The sequence below is a fragment of the Athene noctua genome, chromosome 11 (assembly GCF_965140245.1).
Source record: "Athene noctua chromosome 11, bAthNoc1.hap1.1, whole genome shotgun sequence".
Lineage (NCBI taxonomy): Eukaryota > Metazoa > Chordata > Aves > Strigiformes > Strigidae > Athene > Athene noctua.
The window spans coordinates 11,835,661-11,855,389 of NC_134047.1; the positions used below are offsets into that span (position 1 = coordinate 11,835,661).

Below are 19,729 nucleotides of genomic sequence, written 5' to 3' on the forward strand. Positions count from 1 at the left end.
AACTTAAAAGTGAGGATGGGTAGTCTCCAATTTGAGTCTTCTCCAAGTGTGTATTGAATGCTGGAAGTTCAGGGAAAGCAGTTCTGCATTGCCAGGGGATGGATGTAATGATTTAATATTTTGCAGTTTCAAATTTGTTAGTTATGTCAGTTGTCCTGTCTTGTCCCTGTCCTTAGCTATTCACCATCAAATATGGTCTAATTTCATCTGCTTTCTTCTGCATTCTTTTTTAGAAAACCCGGCTCTCTAATGTGCATCAGAAGCAGCTGCTTCAGTCACGACATTGCACAGGGAGTTGTACATCCTGTCTCAAACTCTGTGATGTTCCGCACTGTGGACAGTGCCTAAATTAGGTAGGTTCTGATTAGTGACTCTGGTTTGTTTGTCTTTCTAGGTGAATGGCGTCAACATCAGCAGTGTGACTCACTGCCAAGCTGTCTCCTTCCTGCGCCACCCAGGTCCTGTTCTCCACCTCATGGTCCTGCAGGAGAAGGGTTTTTCCAATAAGACTGCACAGCAGGATTCTGCTTCTGCTACAAATCGGGAAGTGATCCATGTTACCTTGATAAAGAGAGACCGATCCGAACCCTTGGGAATCAAACTGATCAGGAAGACAGATGAGGCAGGGATTTTTATTCTAGATCTGTTAGAGGGAGGTTTGGCAGCCAAAAATGGAAAACTGAGTCGGAATGACAGAGTCCTGTCAATAAATGGCCAGGATTTGAGGCAAGGAACACCTGAGGCTGCTGCGCAGATAATCCAGGTAATTTATGACATGGTGAGATTGTATGGCTAATGACTCTGCAGCTGTCTGCGTTGATGGCAGGGCTCCTGCTCTGACCCAAGGGCTAATAGGACACACTAGAGCAAACTGCGTTCCCTGAAATATCTCTTTGGGAAAGTGACCTTTCTGCGGATGTGTGGGAAGCACCACTTCCAAATGAAGATAAACACGAAGAGTGGGAATCCATCGTGAGTCATCACTGACAAGTCTGAAGTGAGGCAGTTGCTCATAGCACTTTAATTCAGCTCAGGCAACTGGATCTCCTTTGTGGTGTGGTGTTTGGAGCCTCCCTTGCCGAATGAATATTTGTATGCACTGTGTAGATGCATGCAGCAGAGACAAGGAGAGATTAGGACAACCTCTCATGCTTCAAACAGTCAAACTGAAGGTGTTCGGGAGATGTGATAGGCTGGCAGAACACAACAGAACCCTTTTGACTGATCTAGAGCCCTCCTGATTTTACCTGTACTTGGGAAGGGAGTCTAAAAAACACCATGAGGCACCTCGGGCTAAAAACATTCTAAAATAGTAAATGGGTAGTAGGGAGGTGGTCCTTCCCTGTACAATAGGTATGCGTTTCTGTTGCAGCATGCCAAATGTTTTGGTGAAAGGAGTGGGCAAGGAATTTTGGTTAAGGATTAAGGATTGCTACATGTGCAGCAGATACCATGCACATCAGTTTAAATTCTTTATCTCCCTAGGTGATGACCTCCAGTTTCTGTTTTTATCTAAAGATCCTGACACAATACATCTCATCACATACTGTTTATATCCCGGAAAGGATCTGAGGTCAGCAGTGAGAGGGAGCCAGTTCTCTTCCTGGTAATCAGCAGAGGAGTGCAGTGGCATGGGAGAAAAGAAGAGGAAGGGCAGAGCTTCAGTACTGAGATTCTTTTCAATGTTATATAAGTGATTCCATTCTGTGGCCTCTTAGAATTTTGTTTGCATCCCACAGGTGCTGCTGTATTTCTGTTGTAATGTGCGAACGTAATTCCCATATGGGGAACTCTTCCTTGATCCCACTGAAATTAGTAACCAAAGTCTAAGAACCAGCTTCATTAGGTTTGGGGATTGAATTCCTTTTGAAGTGACATTTGTGTAAAACTTTGACAGTCTTCCAAACATTATCTGTTCTTCTGAGGGCTAATTCAAATGCTTGGTTAAATGTAATTTTAATTGCAAATCATTTGCAGAAAAGAGTCCTTCTACCCGTATTGTAAAGTACCATTTACAGCTATATATATGTGTATATATATGCACATACTGTACATAATCTGGTACTCCTGGTTGAAGGGGAGGGCAAATCCCCATCTTAGGATGTGATATTTATGATATATTTTATAAAGACATGGATGCATGCCAGCTTGTCTGGAAAAAACTGCACTATCTGAAGTGATTTTGGAGGCAAACCCTTCAAATTCTGTTTCAGAAAGCAAAACTCCCCTATAAGAGTTTAAAAAGAGAATACCCAAGCCATCTGATGCAGCCCCTCTTCCAGGGTCTGGGAATTCACTGCTGCCAGGGTGCTGCAGCACCAGAGAAACAGGGTCCCATGTCACAGAGTCAGAGTGGCAACTGTACTTCTCTCCTCCATTGCAGGAAATGCCCCGAGTAAGCACTTACGCCTTACCCCAATGGAGTCCTTCACAATAAGGTTTTGTCAAATTATCTGAAAGAACAAACCAAATTAGAAAAGCAGTAACAATAGTGAATACTTTCCCTGTAATTCTGCCAAGGCCAGACATACAGCTGGTTAAGTGTTTAATTGGCAGCAATCTTAGACAAAAGGTCATGTCGTCAGGTACTCTGGGAAAAAAATGGGTGGGAGATGTTGAACAATGGACGTGGTACATAAGCTGCGAGGGAAAGAGATTTAACAAGTTTCTTTACAATAAAAGAAAAAGCATCCAGTGCTCGTATCATGGTCATCCATTGTGTGGACCAGTCAGTGTTCAAGCCCTGTTCATTCTGTATCGCAGCAAAACATGCTATTTTGGTTATTTGTACTGAAGTGGAGCAATTAATTATCCGTTTCTACTTTCTCTTGCTTGGCATCTGTGGGGGAGGGAGGCATGAGTGAAGCCTGCGTCTACTCCTCTTCCTTCTAACATTTGCTAATTCCTTCTTACCATGGATTCTGTGGCTCTCCACAAAAAACCACTGCATCCTGTTGCATAGTTTTGTTTCAGACCCTTTGTAGAAACTGATGCCAACCCTTCTCCCTCCCCAAGAAAATGACAGGGTTTCTAATTTATTTTTCTATCTGTCTATTTTATTTACACTCTTGTTGTTTCTCCTGGCAGAACACTGAATCAAAAGTGAACTTTGTCATCTTGAGGCAGCCAGGCGTACAGCTGTCGGACACGGTAGAAGATGGCAGCACATCGAATAACAGCAGCAGCAGCAGCAGCAGCAATGGAGGAAGCCCGGTGCACCACCGGAGACGATTAGAGCAGAATCACTATAGACGGAAATCTAACTACCAGAAGGTAAATTTTGTAGATAATGGCAAAAGCACAGGTTATTCTTGTTCTAGCAGATCTATTATGATTGCTCTGTGATGGCAATTTATCATACAAGTCTGATCAGCAGTTCTATTTCTTCTTGAGCTATTAAAAAGCAGCAGGTCTGTGGCTTTTAGTATGGAGAACCATACATTTGTCATCTACTTGGAAACATACTTTTTAGGGGAAAAACATGTCCAGATTTCTTCAGATGTCTCTAATGTTAATGCAGAACCAGTGTTTAATCCTTTCATGTCAGGAAAGGGCAAGGGGAAATTTACTATGGGAGTTGAGAAGCTTGGGACCTGCTTCTTGACATCCATCAAGCACAACACGTTCACAGTATTGCATCATGACACTCAGGTGTGCTGCTGGTGTGGAGCTAGAGGGGTTATGGTAAGAGAAACTACATAAATTACACTGTAGTGCTCCTGGGGCTTGAGTGACTTCAGTGTTGGATGTGCCATCCATTTGCATGTTCTAAGAAACAGTATGAGCAAGAGGAGATTTGCTGGTCTGTTGTACAGAGATTTACTCTGTTTAGAACTTCCATTTGAGTAAGAAAACTTGCTACAACTGCTTGGACTTCTGTGTTTAAATGTCTCTGGAGTTCAGTAAGTATCTGTCATAAACGGCTGGAGTGTGGTTCCTTGATTTAAATCCTAGCATATAATTTACATCTTGTTTCTACAGCACATGCTATAATGTGTGCTTTTAGTTTTAGTAGTAGTCAGAGAGAGTTTGACTCCTTGATACAAATAGCCTTGAAATTAGTTCGTGGCTTGTTCCTCAGTGCAAAATTGTTCTCCTTAGAGTGAGCATCTCTCGACAGCAAATGAATGTGGGATTGCTAGGAGAGCTGTGGTGGTATCACTCTGGAAATACAGGATAGTATTTCTCCCCAGAGCAAGTACCTGAGAAGATGACTTTGCCATCCAGCAACACTGCTGAAATGTTCTGGATTAAAGATACAAGATGTTATTTTCTTCCAGATGTGTGCTTCTCATGTTAATTGCATTAGTGAAGCTGCATTTTGTACTGTCATTACTTTGTAGGATTTACCTCAGGGATATGCAAGTCATGAAAAGACAGTTGCAATAAAAAAGGAACCAAAGGAATCGTTAGGAATAACAATTGGAGGTGGAAGGGATAACAAAAACAAGCTCCCTATATATGTAACAAGTGTGCAGCCCATCGGATGCCTCTTCAGGGATGGCAGAATCAAGCGAGGTAAGAAGTCTCTTAGATCCTTGATTCTTTAGGAACTGGGGGGTTTTCAGTGAAAGTTGGACTTGGACACTAAAGTGAGGCTGGAAACAGGGTTCCACATGAGACCTTGAGGCAGCAATGGCCTCCATAGCGAAAGGTCTGTAATAATCCTATCTTATTTAATCAACAGGAGATGTACTTCTGAGCATAAATGGCATTGACTTGACCCATCTGAACTACTATGAAGCTGTCTCAGCACTGAAATCTAATGCAGCTTCCCACTCAGTCATACTGAAAGCCTTGGAAATCCTTTCATTGAACTCGACAGAGCCATCTCTGGACATCAAGGAGCAAGGATTCAGCTGGTCTCCCCTCTGGATCACATGGCTTGGATTGCCCAGGTACATTTGTTCGGTGACTGTATAGAGGTCTGTTCAGTTAGCGAGTTGACTTTCACTCAAACACTAGAAGTTAATTTCTTTGGTGGTTGACTTGGAAGCATTATTTGGATTCTCATATAGCTCTAAGGCAGTGAAAAGCCTTGCCAACGAGATCACAGTATAATGAAAGCATGAGAAACTTCCACTGCTTTTTATGGTGTGACCCATCATTCCCCTACTTCTGTTGGACAGTAACCGTATTTCAGAAGTTCCTGAAAACCCTTTTTCCCAAGGGAACTAACACAGAAAATAGGAAGTATAGATTCTGTCATTTGAGGCACTGAGTTGACATACAGTCAACATAGACACAGTCCCTGTTAAAATATATGCTGAAATCACTCTTTTCTGGACCATATAATAGGAGCCAACAGCTACCTGTGCTATTTTATAGTTTCTAATCTGATCATCTCGGGGGCAGGCATTCTTTCAGTCTAATTCTTTTTGGCTGCCATGATTGTGTCATCTTTAGCATGAAGCAGAAATGATTCTGAATAGTTGAGTTTTCCTGATGCAAAGCTTTGGACCATAGACAGCACAGATTTTAGCAACAACATGGTAAGTTCCAGCTGACAGGTTTAGGGCTTTGAAAGCTTGAATTTCTCTCCGTCCTGAAGAGGTGAACCTCTGGTTTGCTCACTCTTGCAGTTTCATAAAAATACATTCAGCTCTGAGAGTCTGTTGTCATTCCAGCTGACTGGAGGAGGATCGTGCGGGAGATGCACGTGGAACAAAGCCAAACCCTTCTGTGGGAAGCCCAGATTATTTACAGCCTTGTTTCTTGAGGCATCTGAAAGAAATACTAACAAAGCCTCTGCTACGTTTCTCTTGTGTTACTTAGTAGCCTGTAAATGCTAAACAAAACAGCCCAAGGAAGGTAGCTTTTGTGTCTCGAGTGACTGTAACTTGGCTTGTACTCAGCACCATCCTACCCACTTCCTCTGCTCTCCCAGGGCATCGGCCTGTCTGTTTTGTGCAGGCCCTGAGCTGCACCTGGACAGCCCAGGCCTGAGTACAAACCCTCAGATGCACATTACACATCTTCCTTTCTCATATGGAAAACTGGTTTCTAAGCAATCAGCCTTTTCCAAGTCTTGGAGAATGTCTAATATTATTCTGTGCTGGCACAGTGCCTACCACTGTTGCTCTCTGGGCTACTTACTTGCACTACCTGCCACATAAACTTCTCATAGCCGTGTTTCTACACTTGTGTGATAGGTACTAGCAGAAGAAAACCATGGAGGCATCAGTAAGCTAGAGCTGGATCTTCCAGCATTTATGTGTGAAGAACTCCTACAAAAGTAAATTACAGTTTGAAAGTAGATAATTGGATATTTCTCCCAGTGAGAAGTTAATGGAGAAGGCTTTTGAAATCTGAAACTCATCTGCAAACTGCTCAAGCAAAGCCCTTCAGGCAAAAACGTTTATTAGGAAAAGTTTAGCTGCTGGAATACCTCAGTGGGGTGATCAGCGGCAGTTTCACACAGTGTAGCTCTGGCAGTGCCTCCGTGCCAGAATGTAACCTGACTGTGAGCCAGCACACACGGCTGCTTGCCTGTGCTCCTGCCACACCTTCTGAGACGCCTCGCAAAGGCTTTGTGTGTCTCTGTGCTACAAACTCAAGGAGCAGGTGCTGTTAGGACTTACAGATCACCCTCTCCAAGGCAGCCCTAGCACCGCAGCATGCCCCAGCCTTACCGACAGGTACCTCATGGCTGCTGTTCAGAAACAGCGATCCGTGATCTCCCTCTGAGGAGTCCACTGTGCACAGCAATCCTGGGCACCGTTCCTGCAGCACAGACCTGTCATACTCCGATGTGGTGGTTAGTAGAAGAAAGGCTGCCATACCTCCTATGTTTGCTTTCCATCAGTGATACAGAGCTGCTGAATGCCTTCATTGTACCAAACGTGTAGTATACAGATGGAATAAAAAGAGCTGGAATCTCATTAATTGCATGGGTGTAACTGCTGTTCACGATTTATCTGGTTTTGTCACTTAGTACTGTGCCTGTTCATGAGTAGAATTCAGGAAGTTATTCATGAATCTTTCAGGTCACAAACCCCTTTAGAGAATGGTAATTTTCTGTTAACTGCAACTAGCACTGACAATACTGAGAAAAGATTGCTAAAGGACAGGCATCTTCAGATTTGAGAATTATCCTTGTAACATGCCCTGCAAAGGCATTACCTCAAATCCTTAGAGAAAGAAAACAAATATAAGGCTGTTACATAGCTGTGCTTTCTACAAGGGAAAACTAATATTGGTCAGGCAGTTTTCCTTGAAACACACTCGTAAGCTTTCTCTGGTTTTGACTGTCCTTGTCTTCACAGCTACCTTCACTGCTGTCAAGATATCGTCCTCAGTAAAGGTAACCTGGAAAGCTGGGGCTTCAGCATTGTTGGAGGCTTTGAGGAAAGCAAAGGAAACCAGCCATTCTTCATCAAAACCATAGTGCCCGGGACTCCTGCCTTCCGAGACAGGAAACTGAAGTATGTACAAGCTGCCCTGCGGGTCTCTGGTGTTTGTATCAAACCCACTATCAATACTTGTGTCACTGCACTGTTTTAATGAGGAGCTGTCTGTCTTTCACCCTTTTAGCTAGCTGAGCTAAAAGTTAATGACTTCTAATTCTTAGACACTCCTTTGTGCAGTTAATAGTTAGCACAGTTGTAACAAACTAAGTCTTGTATTAATGAGCGTTTTGGTTTCTCTATAAAGGTGCAACTAAAAGGAATTAACAGTTCTGTTTTAAAAGGCTGTAAAGGTTTTAATTGAGTAATTAGATGAAAGTAGAAAGAGGATGTTTGAGGTGAATCTTGGAGGTTCTAGAGTATAGAATCTCCTGGATTAGGAAAAGTAGCCCAGTGGAAGCAATGGGAGCCCTTCTGTGCTGGAAACTGAAGCGGAGCTTTGCTGCCTTGTTTGTCAGTAATCAGGGCGAGTGGAGGAGTGAGTAGTGGAGCTGGAGGACCCCACAGAACTCTTATGGTGTTCTCTCTGGGAAGCAACAGAGCTGGCTTCTCAGCACACGTGCAGTGGGCTGCAAGCGCAGTACTGTAAAAGAGAGAAGTGAGGCTGCTGTCTTGCAGGGGACATCGTTATGGTGTAGGGAGCTGCGCTTTGCTCCCTTGAGAATGGTGTGAAAGACCAGAGCTGAGTGAGCCTTGGTGGGAGGACTGGGGTCAGATGGGTTGCTAGGTGAGTGCTAGGACAGCCGTGTCTTCCCACCCAGCCAAAGGAAGGGAGCTGGCTGGCTTCAGCACCACACTGCCATGGAACGGGTAGGTCAAGTAGGACTCTCAAACCTCAGTTTTATTGAGCTACAATGTGCCAGCTTGCTTCTGCCTCATTGAGCACTTCACCTGAGCAAGTGCTAGTCAAGTAGCTGTAGGAGTGACCTTGGTGACGAGTGTCTTTATCAGCCAGATTTGTTTTCTGTTATCTTTTTCCCTCCCTCTGTTGACTGGCCAGCTGGTCACGCTTTTGGTGACTTTCACTGCTGTGTCACTCAAGTACCAGCAGTGTCCTCCTTTTCCCTTGAGCTCTTTGACTCGAAAGTGAAAATGTTGTTTCAACAAGGAATTGATGGTCTTGTCTTAAGGTGGGCTAGATGACCTTGGGGGTCCTAGGGTGCAGTGTTAATTAATTCATTATTGTTAAGTCCTGACAAGCATGTTTCCTGTCTTCTGATTAGGTGTGGAGATGAAATAGTGGCAGTAAATGGAGTGCCAGCAATAGGAATGAGCAACTCAGAACTAATCCCAATGCTGAAGGAGCAAAGGAACAAAGTCACGCTGACTGTGGTGTCCTGGCCAGGAAGCCTCGTGTGAAAGCTCAAACAAAACCCACAACAGTTTCAGGTATCGGGTAGCAGCTGGCCGTCACCCAAAGCTAAATGTGTCACAGATAAATCAAGGGAATGCTGAACTCCTGCTACACACTGTATCACCATGGAAGACTTTTGCCCTCATTTTTGCAGAGATTATTTCTTTACTGTGCTGAGGTTATCAACAAATCTGGTTCTTGGATTCAAAGTAACAGTTAATGCAAACAGTTGTTGTAGCTTCCTGGGCACATTAAAGCGCTGTAGGATTGGTGTTGCAGAGAAAGCTCTTTTTCTCAGTGTTTCTCTACAAATTGCCTTTGAGGCACTTTCCTCCATTTCAGAGCTCTGCTTTCCATATAAGATTTTGAACAGGTTAAAACAGACATGAGTGTCCGATTTCCCCTGCTAGTTTAAGACAGTCCTGCTGCTTATCTCTGACTGCAGTTCTTGGACATTGAGCCATGTTATATGGACTTTTAAAAGCCACAAATAAAACTGTAAGGATGGGGACCCAATTAAGCAGTTCCTATAGCCCCTAGTCTTGATATTTTCAGGCTACTGAAACCTAATTAAGGTGTTCATACATGAAAAAAAAATTGTCTCAGCTGACAGGTGAATTGATGCTATGTTAGCATGGTGGAGCTGTGGTGACCTGTATGAAGGTCCTACCACCAGGCAGCTATCATGAATCCTGCCAAATATGCCAATTTGTTGTGAATCCTGATTTAAGATTCTGCTGACTACACCAGTTTGACACAAATGGGCGATTTAGACTGCTTAAAAAACTGCCATCAACGGTATCAGCAAAAGTGGCTTCATTGAAATACGTTGTAGAAGTGCAACTTTAAGAAAGTTCAAGGGCAAGGTTTGCTCACTGCACAAATTTACTGTACTATAAAGTTACATGTGATGTTGGTCGCTTACCAAAGATCTGCTGTTGGTGAAAAGTGTCCCAGCTCTAGGGGAGATCACTGCTGCAGCCAGGATGCTTACCAGGAAGAGCTCAAAGGCTCTCACATTTATGGAACAGAGTGGCTGGCTTGCAGTAAATTACAAGTGATGGAAAAGGTATAAATGGGACTCTTTGTACCCACAACTTTGTTCCTCTGCAGCATTTACCAGACTACCGCTAGTTTGGGTAAGGAGTTGAGTGCATTCATCACAGTAGCCAGAGATAAGGAATTTGCTTAATTTTCATCCCTTTCCTCAACCTGGTTTCCCTGATTTTATGACTTGGCAAAATGGCCAGCTTTTCCTACAGAAGGTAGATGATTAAGTAAACAGGCTTGTTTCAAGAAACCTCTGTCCCAGGCTGCTGTCTTACTTTTATCAGTTTCCCAGTGATCAGATGCAGAGTTAAGGCAGGGGGGAGGAGGCTGTCCCTGTACTGTCAGGGAGGTGAGAGGAGCTCCTGCAGTTCTGTTCATGTCCCTCTTGCAGCAGGAGCAAACTCTCACTGCACTGGCTCAGGGTGAGCCTCGTTGGCTGTCTGTCTTGGCCATGTTGTACCAACCGTAGAAAACAGGCTACCTCCAGAAGGTCAGTGGGCCAGGTCTGGCTTCAGTTCAAATCCACTGCATAGTTAAAATTCAGAATAAAACAACTGAAACCAAGGCAGGTTGATTTGTGAAGTTCCTACCTGCAAACAATTCCCTCCTTTTTTAGGAGGCTGTTAATCAGCAGTAGAAATAACGGACCGTTCCCAATCAGGTCACACTGATCAAGATCTTTACTCTTCTGCTGTTTCTGCTGTGCCCTTTATGGGGCCAGCTCAGACTGTAAGACTCAAAGGAGTTTCTCTCCCCTGTAAAAATGCTACCTAGGATGAATGTTTAATTCCCTGCAGGCAACTGCCCATCATCATTTTAGGGCTGGCTACTTCATAATTAGCTATTACTGCAGAGCAGAATTGTTCCTTGTTACATGACACACTTGTTTGCATACAGAGTGACTTCTCTTCCTTTGGCTGTTAGCTTAAGGCAGTATAGAGCAGGGCCTGTTATCAGAGTCTATTACACAGAAATAGTTTAGAATCCAATCGTCACAAAAACTTCCCTGGCACACAGTGTGGCCCCTTTGGTTGGTTGATAAATACTGCTGAGGACTTGGACAGCAAGAACACTGTGGCCAGCTGGGCTCTGGGACCTTTTTTTCCTGTTGTTCCTACTGCATGCTGAGAGCAAAATAATTTAAAAGTCAGAAAGCTGCCTGTGGAGAACTGGTCACTCGACCTCTGTCTGACACAGAAAAACCTGAAGCAATTTTTGTCTCTTTCCAATCAATGTGCAGAATCTGTGCCTGGTATGGAACAGTAAATATTTATGTAGATAGAGAGAAGGCAATTCCTGCTGAGTAGTATAAAGTACAGTAGGAAAAAGCCATGCAGCTGGTGGTCAGACAGTTTAAGTGAAGAGGATGCTGCAGAAGGCAGCATGATTTTTACTATTACTCCATTGCGTTTCAAGGTGCCTTCAACTTCATCAAAATGTCCTGGTAATTTATGTATTGTTTCCAAGATCAGCTTGTTAATAGATGTTGAATTTATTTTGATGCCTTTATAAATTATTGTAATATTACTGAAAAACATGGATTATACGTGTTTTGTTTTTTTTTAACCTTTCTTTCCAGTGTATCAGTTAATGCCCCCAGAATAGGTCGCCTCAACAAGAGACACTTCACCAAGAAACTGACCTTGTGAGGCAGGAGACAAGTGTAATAGTCTTCTGCTGTTCCCAGGAAAGGAGTTGGACTATCCTGTAGCTGGGACTGGGAAAAAAACCTGAACAAAAGTAAATCACATGTACCCTTTCCCTCAGCTGTGCCCCTGCCTGCAGCCCACTAGTGCCTGTGGGGCTCAGAATTGACTGGACTGTAAAGCCTAACCCAGGGAATAAATAAAGCTTTATTTAATGAGGCTTAACTCCCTGATTCAGTGTGCTGCACAGCTCAGCAACTACGCGGCAAGGCTGGGTCTGCCGCTCCCAGAGGACCTGCATGCCCAGGCTGGGGGCTGGCTTAGCTTTTGGTGTGATTGCTGCTGCAGAACAGCCCTGAGGGGAAGGGCAGCCTCCGAGGGTCTGGGAGAAAGACATCATTGCCATTAACAATATGCTGCACCACTGTCATGGAGTGAGCTTCTCTCCTCCTTCACGTTGTGCCTGTTTCATACTGTTGGGAGCTGCAGGACCTGCCCCAGTTCCCCAAGCTGCCTTACACCTTCTCTCCACATGAAGCTGGCTGGCACTTTTGTAATAAGGCTTGTGCAAGCGCTTCTCCCTGGCCGTGATGCTTGCCCTTGCAGCACTACTCAGCACCTGGGGCATTCTGCACTCAGTAACACACGAGCCCATCTCTCATCTCCAGCTTTGCTCCGGAACAAGTCTTGATGCCACCAGCCAAGGACTGGCCTCTTTTCTGAGAGTTGTTAGTCACCATTCTGTATCTTCAGGGAACATGATCATGAAACCTGCAGTAGTTACCTGATGCAAGTAAAGGTTATTTCCAAAGCCCCAACTTTAGACTTCCCTAATACATTAAAGGCAAACATTTCACCTCTATTTATTTCATAAAAATAAAACCATTTCAAACTATTTTCCTTAAATTCACAGCTGCTTCTGGCAACATAAGCCTGCTAACATCAGTAAAGTACTTGGGTCCATCTGTAAAAACATTCAAAAACCACAAGAGGAAGTTGTAGCACTGCCTTGTCAGTACAAGATGCTCCATCCCCTCACCCCCATCAGCAAGCCCAGTGCAGAGTGCTGTGGACTGGATGTGATCACCATTAATTACACCTATTTACAGGTTGAATAGCTACTGTCACCTTCATAAACAGAGCAAGAGACTGGAGGAGTGGATGTAGAACAGCTCTATCCACCCATGGACAGGCACCATGTACATCTTAGCATGCAAAAAATGGAAGAAATATGGACTGGGGGCCAAACCCGAGACCTAGCTTAGCATAAAACTCTATTGCCAGCATTTCCCCCTGATTCAAGAGAGGCAAAAACTAGCTCAGTCTGGTCTGGGGGCACTGCCTGGCCTTCCCCTTGGTGCCAGCTGCCCTAGCCATTTCAGAGTTCATGTTCTAGGAAAAAAACAAATCAGATTTCAGAATTACAGAATACAGGCTCTTCGTGGAGGCACAGGGAAGATGCTTGGCCCCTCTCCCCCCTGACGCTCCCACGTGTGCTGGACATGGAGGGCAGGCACACCTGTCGCTGCGCTGCAGACAGGCGTTTCCAGGGTGCCCGTACCAAGCGCTCCTGCATCCTTCTCACCAGTTCTGGTTTGATTTCCCTTCCGCCCACACCATACCACAACTGGATAAAAGCAAGTTCACCCCAAGTTCCTGAAAGCCATCAGGTAATCACGGCTGAAACCCACTGCCCTGACCCCACGCCAGGAGCCGGGGCTGGTGCAGCTCACCTCTTGGCAAGGCACCGCTGCCCTCGGCTGGTGCCCAACGGGGCAGCCACGGAGCCGTGCCCTGTTCCTAAATGCTGCGTCCTACCACAGCTCTGACAGGGCTGCAGAGGGAGGAAGACTTGAAAGCCTGATCCAGGCTCTGCCCTTGAACTCTGGTTCAGTGCACACACCTCCCCGCTGCATACACATTTCCCATGATCTGAAAGCATGTTTAAAAAGCTGCATTAAAAACAAAAAACAAACAAAACCCCTCACTTTTTTCTTCTCCCCACAGGATTTGCAGTTAACGACTCATCAAATGCACTGTCATAGCATATAAAATATTATCATAGTGCTACACTGGCTCAAGGCTCTAAGGTTTGTTCTAAGCTTCACATGACATTCAGACTCGCAAGATTACAATACAAAAGAAAAAGAACATAACATTTCAGAACCATATTATTTTAGGGAAAAGATTTAAGACAGTTTTAAATAACAAAGTCAAAGTAGTGAAAATACTTAAAAATGAGACTTGTGGACTTACATGAACAGAAATGCAGTATCCTAAGTACTAGACATACCAAACCCCCTCAAAATTAGTTCCCCTGTTCTTCCCACCCAGAACCATCTCTGTTGTCACCCTCTGCAACCAATACTAAGTCCAAACAAACTTTGGAATTTGACTGAATTTATTTTGAGCTCTAGGGGGAAGGAATGCGTTGCACAGGAGTGTTGTGATAACCAAATAGAAATAAGCCAACCCCATGAGGGCAAACTGCTAGATGGGACTTCACATTCTCTACTGAGCTAAATTATTCAGGTCAACTCTTAGTTTAAAAAAAAAAAAAAAAAAGAGTTAGTCAAAACTAAAGAGACATTCATGCTCTTGCTATGAGTCTTCCGTTGATTTCCCACTTAGAGGTGTAATACATGACAGAACTATTTTTGCAACGGAGGGAAAAAAAAAGCTAGGTTTAAAGTCTTTGCACACCCTGTGTACACACACACAACACTTCTCAAAGCTGTCAGACCAAAGCGGGATCTTGTGACCCACCAGTAAAAGCAGTTCTTCCTCACATGCTGCCCGGCTGGCCACAGAGAAATCGGAAGATATTTTTGTAGCTATAAAGAAATTTATTTGGGGATGAGACTTTTCACTACTAGAAGCCAGACTCTAAGCTGGCTCTCAGGGTCTAAATCACACTTTTCTTTGGACAATAAATTTCAAGTTGCACTTACTGTCCTAGTTTTCAAAAAGGAATGATGATGACAAAAAATAAACAAAAACTATTACCTAAATGCGTTAGTTTCAGCTGAAGCCATCTTCCATCAGAAACCATAGGATCTGATACAACAAAGTTCTCCCTAGGGATGTTTATGAGTAGAGTAGCTCAGTGCTTTGTATACTAGTACTGCTGTATTTTGTCTTGTATCCAAAAAAAAGAAGTTTTAACCGCATGTGAAGCCTCAGCTCTCAAACCACTGCAACATGCTTCACTGCTCACCCAGAGTCAGCCTCTCTTCTCTTGGGGGGAAGGGAAAAAAAAAAAAAAAAAATCAAACCCCCAAACCAAAACATCACCAATGCCACGCTGGTTCAAAAGGAGCGAGTTCCTCCTGAGGGCTGACAGTGGGCCTGAGTCACTCCTTGGCATCCTGCTCCTCTCCCTCCTGGGCGCCATCTTCACTGGCCTCCTTCTCCTCTTTGCTACGCTTGTTCTTTTTGTGCTTGTGACGCCGATGGCTCTCCCCCTCCTCACTCTCATGTTGCTTGCTGTGGTGGGGAAGAAGGGGGAGAAGAAATTACATTAGAGCCTGCATCAGCACAGCTCCACCACAGAAGAGACCCAAATGCAGCATGCACGGGGACAGGGCGCTTTGATCTCAAATAAACAGGAGACATATCAGAGGTGCTGAGGGCATCATGGTGCCACTGAAAGGCTCCGTCATGTTTATTTGGGACAATCTGATATCACATGTGGCTGAACCAAGGGCAGGTTACGCAAACTGCTGGAGATGGTGCTTTACACCACACGCTGCATCAGCACATGGTCTAGGCAGGCAACACAGTACAGAATCTCAGAGAGTCATAGAAGGGTTTGGGATGGAAGGGACCATAAAGATCATCCAGTCCCACCCCCCTGCCATGGGCAGGGACACCTTCCACCAGCCCAGGTTGCTCCAAGTCCCATCCAACCTGGCCTTGAACCCTGCCAGGGAGGGGGCAGCCACAGCTTCTCTGGGCAGCCTGTGCCAGGGCCTCACCACCCTCACAGGGAAGAATTCCTTCCTTACATCTAATCTAAATCTACCCTCTGTCAGTTTAAAGCTGTTACCCCCCTCATCCTATCCCTACACCCCCTGATGCAGAGTCCCTCCCCACCTTTCCTGTAGCCCCTTTAAGCACTGGGAGGCCGCTCTAAGGTCTCCCCGGAGCCTTCTCTTCTCCAGCTGAACACCCCCAACTCTCTCAGCCTGTCCTCACAGGGGAGGTGCTCCAGCCCCTGATCATCTTCGTGGCCTCCACTGGACCCACTTGAGCAGGTCCCTGTCCTTCTGATGTTGGGGGTCCCAGAGCTGGACACAGCACTGCAGGGGGTGGGTCTCACAAGAGCAGAAGGAGAGAATCCCCTCCCTCACCCTGCTGCCCACACTGCTCTGGATGCAGCCCAGGACACGGTTGCCTTTCTGGGCTGTGAGCGCACATTGCTGGCTCACAGTCAATTTTCCATCCACCAATACCCCCAAGTCCTTCTCCTCAGGGCTGCTCTCAATCCACTCCTCGCCCAGCCTGGATTTGTGCTGGGATTGCCCCGGCCCATGGGCAGGACCTTGCCCTTGGCCTTGTTGAACTCCGTAAGGTTTGCACGGTCCCACCTCTCCAGCCTGTCCAGGTCCCTGTGGATGGCACATCTCTTCCCTCCAGTGTGTCAGCTGCACCACACAGCTTGGTGTAGTTATGAACTTGCTGAGGGTGCCTCAACCCTACTGTCCGTGTCACCAACAAAGATGTTAAACAGCACTGGTCCTAACAGCAGCCCCTAAGGAATGGCACTCGTCACTGCTCTCCATTTGGACATCAAGCCATAGTGGACAGACTGCTGTCAGAATAATTTTTGTATAGTTTTTAGAAGCAGTATCTCGTGTCTTTCCTACTCCTAAGGGAGCTGTAACAATTTTGACACATCTCAAGCTTCACTGTGAAGCACTGAGGCTGCTGAGAGAAACAACAGTCCTAATCTGAGAGGTGTTTGAAACTTTCACTCCTCTGAACATCCTGGGGAAATCCCTGGACTAGAGGTAAGAAAGGGATCAGTGTAGCTAGAGAACATCCCTAATGGGATACAGATCCTGTTTCTACTTCTGCTTACACATAAATGACCTGGCACTAGCTTTGTGCTTTAAAACTCCTCTATCTCCTAACCAGAATTGTTTTCCAGATGCAGCTGGATAGCTGTGGACATTCATACAGGTTGTCTGTGATGTGGGAGAAATCCCAGCCAGAAGTAACTCTAAGTTGTGCATGGCTCCGAGCCCAGCGCTGCTGACCACAGCCAGCTGCACCACGTGCCTGACAACCCCCATGCCCCAAGATCAGCCTCTGTCTCCATCAGGGAAAGTGGGAAGTTGGGAGCTCTGGTTTTGCCCACTCTGGTTCTTGGCCCCTCCTGGGAGGAGAGTTTCTGCTGCTTCTCAAACATGCAATTATTTCTCCTCACAGGTTGAAAACCAAGTGAGCTCTCTAGAGCTGATCTTGGTGTGAAGGTGGCAGAATTAAAACAGAGTACAGAGTACAGGAAAAAGTAGATAAATTTGTCACAGGAACATGTATGGCTACACAGTACAGACACACAGCCCCACGAGTGGGGAGAGTCAGGTGTAGAGACAAATTCTTACCACGGCTTGAATACCAGTCTACCAGCAGAGACACCTAACTGGCTGAACCACTGAAGCCCTGGCTGAAAAGCTCCCAGCTTCAAGTAATTTTCTGACTTGTTTAATAAATGGTTTCATAGTCATTAAAATGGGGGGGGAAAAAAAAAAAGATAAAAAAAGGCTCCTGCCTCTCCTCAACACATCTTCAGCCACCTTGTGGAGAGCAACATGACAGTGGTTTATGCTTGAACAATGTGACTGTCCTTTAATATTTAAACAAGCATCAGCAATTTCCTTCAGACTGGTCAATTTGCAGTAAACTGGAAACTACAAGAAAACCCTTTCATCTTCCTGCAAATGCCTTAAACAGGCTCAAATCTCAAAGTGCCTCAACCAGGGACCCTGATATGCACTTGAAATGCCCTTAAATAAAATATTCCTCCATTTGCCTTAGGTAACAAACACTCCCCATCCTATCACTCTGAGCAAGACAGAGCATCTGTGTGTGGTTTGAGGAGCTGAGAAGTCCCCTCATTCCCAGCTCATGCTACAGCCCTGTTCTGTAAATTGAGATCTCAAGCAGATTCTGACACTGATGTGGTGAATTCCATCCTGTTCAGGCAGTCAGGTATCTCACACTAGATTTCAATTCTGAGCAGAGGAAGCTGAGAAATAACCCTTAAAGCTCTTGGCTCATTAGTCTAGTATCAGCTCAGCTTCAATTTGCTTTGTATCCAATTTTGATTACAGTTCTTTCCAAGCCTTCAGCAGTCAGTCCTTCCTTGAAAACTTATTCATCTCCTTAAGGATAAGAACAGCCTTTTGCCTCCAGTCACTATGTAAGAGTTTTTCTGATATAAATTTCAAAATAAGGGTAATTGCCAACAGAGCTGATATTAATTTAATCTAAAAGAAGGAAGTTGAAGCACAAAAAACAAAGAGCAAGTCTGCTCAAGTCATTGCCAGGATGTGAGCTGACACACCAACAGAGCATTGCCTCACACCAGAGACCAGACTTTGCTAGAAGAATGTTCTCACAGGAAGATCATCTGTAGCAAATACATTTTTTCCAGAAAAGCTGGGATTTTAAGACATCCCGCTCTGCTCCAAAAGTGTTTCACCTTTGTCCAGATCATCACTGACCTCCCTATCAGAAGCACGGGGTGCAGAGCCCTGACCATACAGTGCTCAGCCTCCTGCTCCAAGAGGTAATTTCCAATTCCACGCTGAAGCAAGCTCTTCTCTTCTGCATGAGAACACGAACTACTGAAAGCTGATGCTTCTGTTATGGCTTTGCATTTACTTTGTGTGTCCTTTCTAACAGTGGGAGCTATGCTGTTCAGATGTGATGTTTAGCCCAGGTTAACCTCTCCTTTGTCAACCAGTGCCGCCATGTTGTTGTCAGTGATTCGACATCCTGCCAGGAGGGGCCTTACTGAGAAGGTACAAGCACCAAGGTCTCCTCTCCCTGTTACAGACAGCTCTGCCTCCTGCCCAGGTACGTGCCCGAGACTGCTTCCTCTTGCCTGGGCATCATGTCTCAGGGTGTTGGCAGGTCACAGGAAGCCAGCATGACCCAGGGTGACAGGTCACTCTGAGAGCATCAGACTTCTTGTCTGCTGCTAAGGTGTGTTCCCATCAACAGCCCAGTTCAACCTCAGCCAGTTCTTACCGTCTTGAAGACTTATGCTTGCTGCTCTCCTCTTTGTCTCTGTGCCTGCGCTCTCGGTGACGATCCTCTCGCTCCCTGCTGCGATCTCGACTCCGGCGGTAGTCACGCTCAAAGTCATAGCTGCGCTCTCGGCTGTAGTAGCGGTATCGTTCATCATCGCTTAAGAAATGAAAGAAGAAGTGAGGCAGAGGAACACACCCCCCGTGGACTTGAAAGTCAGGAGCCATGTTTACAGGACTGTAGAATCCCATCCTCACCAACAAAATATGCCACCTCTTACTCTACCAACAGGCTGAGGTATTTGTTGTGATGCTTCTGAAAAAAACCTGTAACAATAAGCTGCTGCTGATTACTGAACCCAAGCTGCAACCCAATCCCAGTTTCTAACCACAGTGAAATAACTTTCTCCATTTGCCTATCGCCTAGCTCATAAGCCCAAACAGTTGAGTATCATGGTTTTCTTCTGGCCTCTCAAGGCAAAGGATTTACAAAATTTGTTCTCTAGATTTTCCAAGGGAGTACCTTAGCAGCAGGCACGCAGCCAACATCTCAGGGCTTTTGCCCTCACAATCCTTCTGGAATATGCCCAAGACATTTGGCTACCCTGTTCAAAAACAACAGAAACATGCTCCTCTTACCATTCTGCTTCCCATGGTGCTGGGTTTTACCTCACAACACTGTTGACCCAGATAACCTGTAATTCTTTTGTGAGTTAGACTAAGGGACTATTTTATTCCCCATGAGCTCAAAAATTCAAATTGTGAGTATAGCTGATGTGGTCTTTCTGCCTGTACCTATCCACCTGCTCAAGGCACCTCATTCAATCCACGTACAGGAGTGTGCACGATGTACCCCAAATTCAGATACATCCCACACTCCCCTTCCGTCTACATCTCATAGTTCCCATGAAAATTCTAAAAGCCAAAATCTAGAGGGTTGACAAATCCCACTGTGGGAAACAATATTCAGACTGTGAGTGAAAGGAGGTCTGAAACATTGTGCTAACACTCACA

The 19,729-nt window shown here is 45.2% G+C and overlaps 2 protein-coding genes across 4 annotated transcripts in view; one reads left to right on the plus strand and one right to left on the minus strand.

The window, feature by feature from the left end:
- Positions 1–12,194, plus strand: part of LOC141964794 (ligand of Numb protein X 2-like) — a 30,812-nt gene extending 18,618 nt beyond the window's left edge. For 2 of the 3 annotated variants that reach the window (XM_074915542.1, XM_074915543.1), the window contains exons 5-10: positions 395–763; positions 3,088–3,273; positions 4,344–4,518; positions 4,688–4,898; positions 7,266–7,424; positions 8,630–11,381. In XM_074915542.1, the coding sequence (XP_074771643.1) occupies positions 395–763; positions 3,088–3,273; positions 4,344–4,518; positions 4,688–4,898; positions 7,266–7,424; positions 8,630–8,765 (1,236 nt within the window). In that variant the 3' untranslated portion in view covers positions 8,766–11,381. The other variant, XM_074915545.1, reaches the window with a different exon arrangement.
- A 109-nt stretch (positions 12,195–12,303) lies between these two features.
- LOC141964795 (uncharacterized) overlaps positions 12,304–19,729 on the minus strand; it is a 31,790-nt gene continuing 24,364 nt past the window's right edge. The window contains exons 15-16 of the mRNA XM_074915546.1: positions 18,717–18,875; positions 12,304–14,942 (exon numbers count right to left, since the gene is read on the minus strand). Of these exons, the coding sequence (XP_074771647.1) occupies positions 14,810–14,942; positions 18,717–18,875 (292 nt within the window). The 3' untranslated portion in view covers positions 12,304–14,809. The remainder of the gene's footprint in view (positions 14,943–18,716; positions 18,876–19,729) is intronic.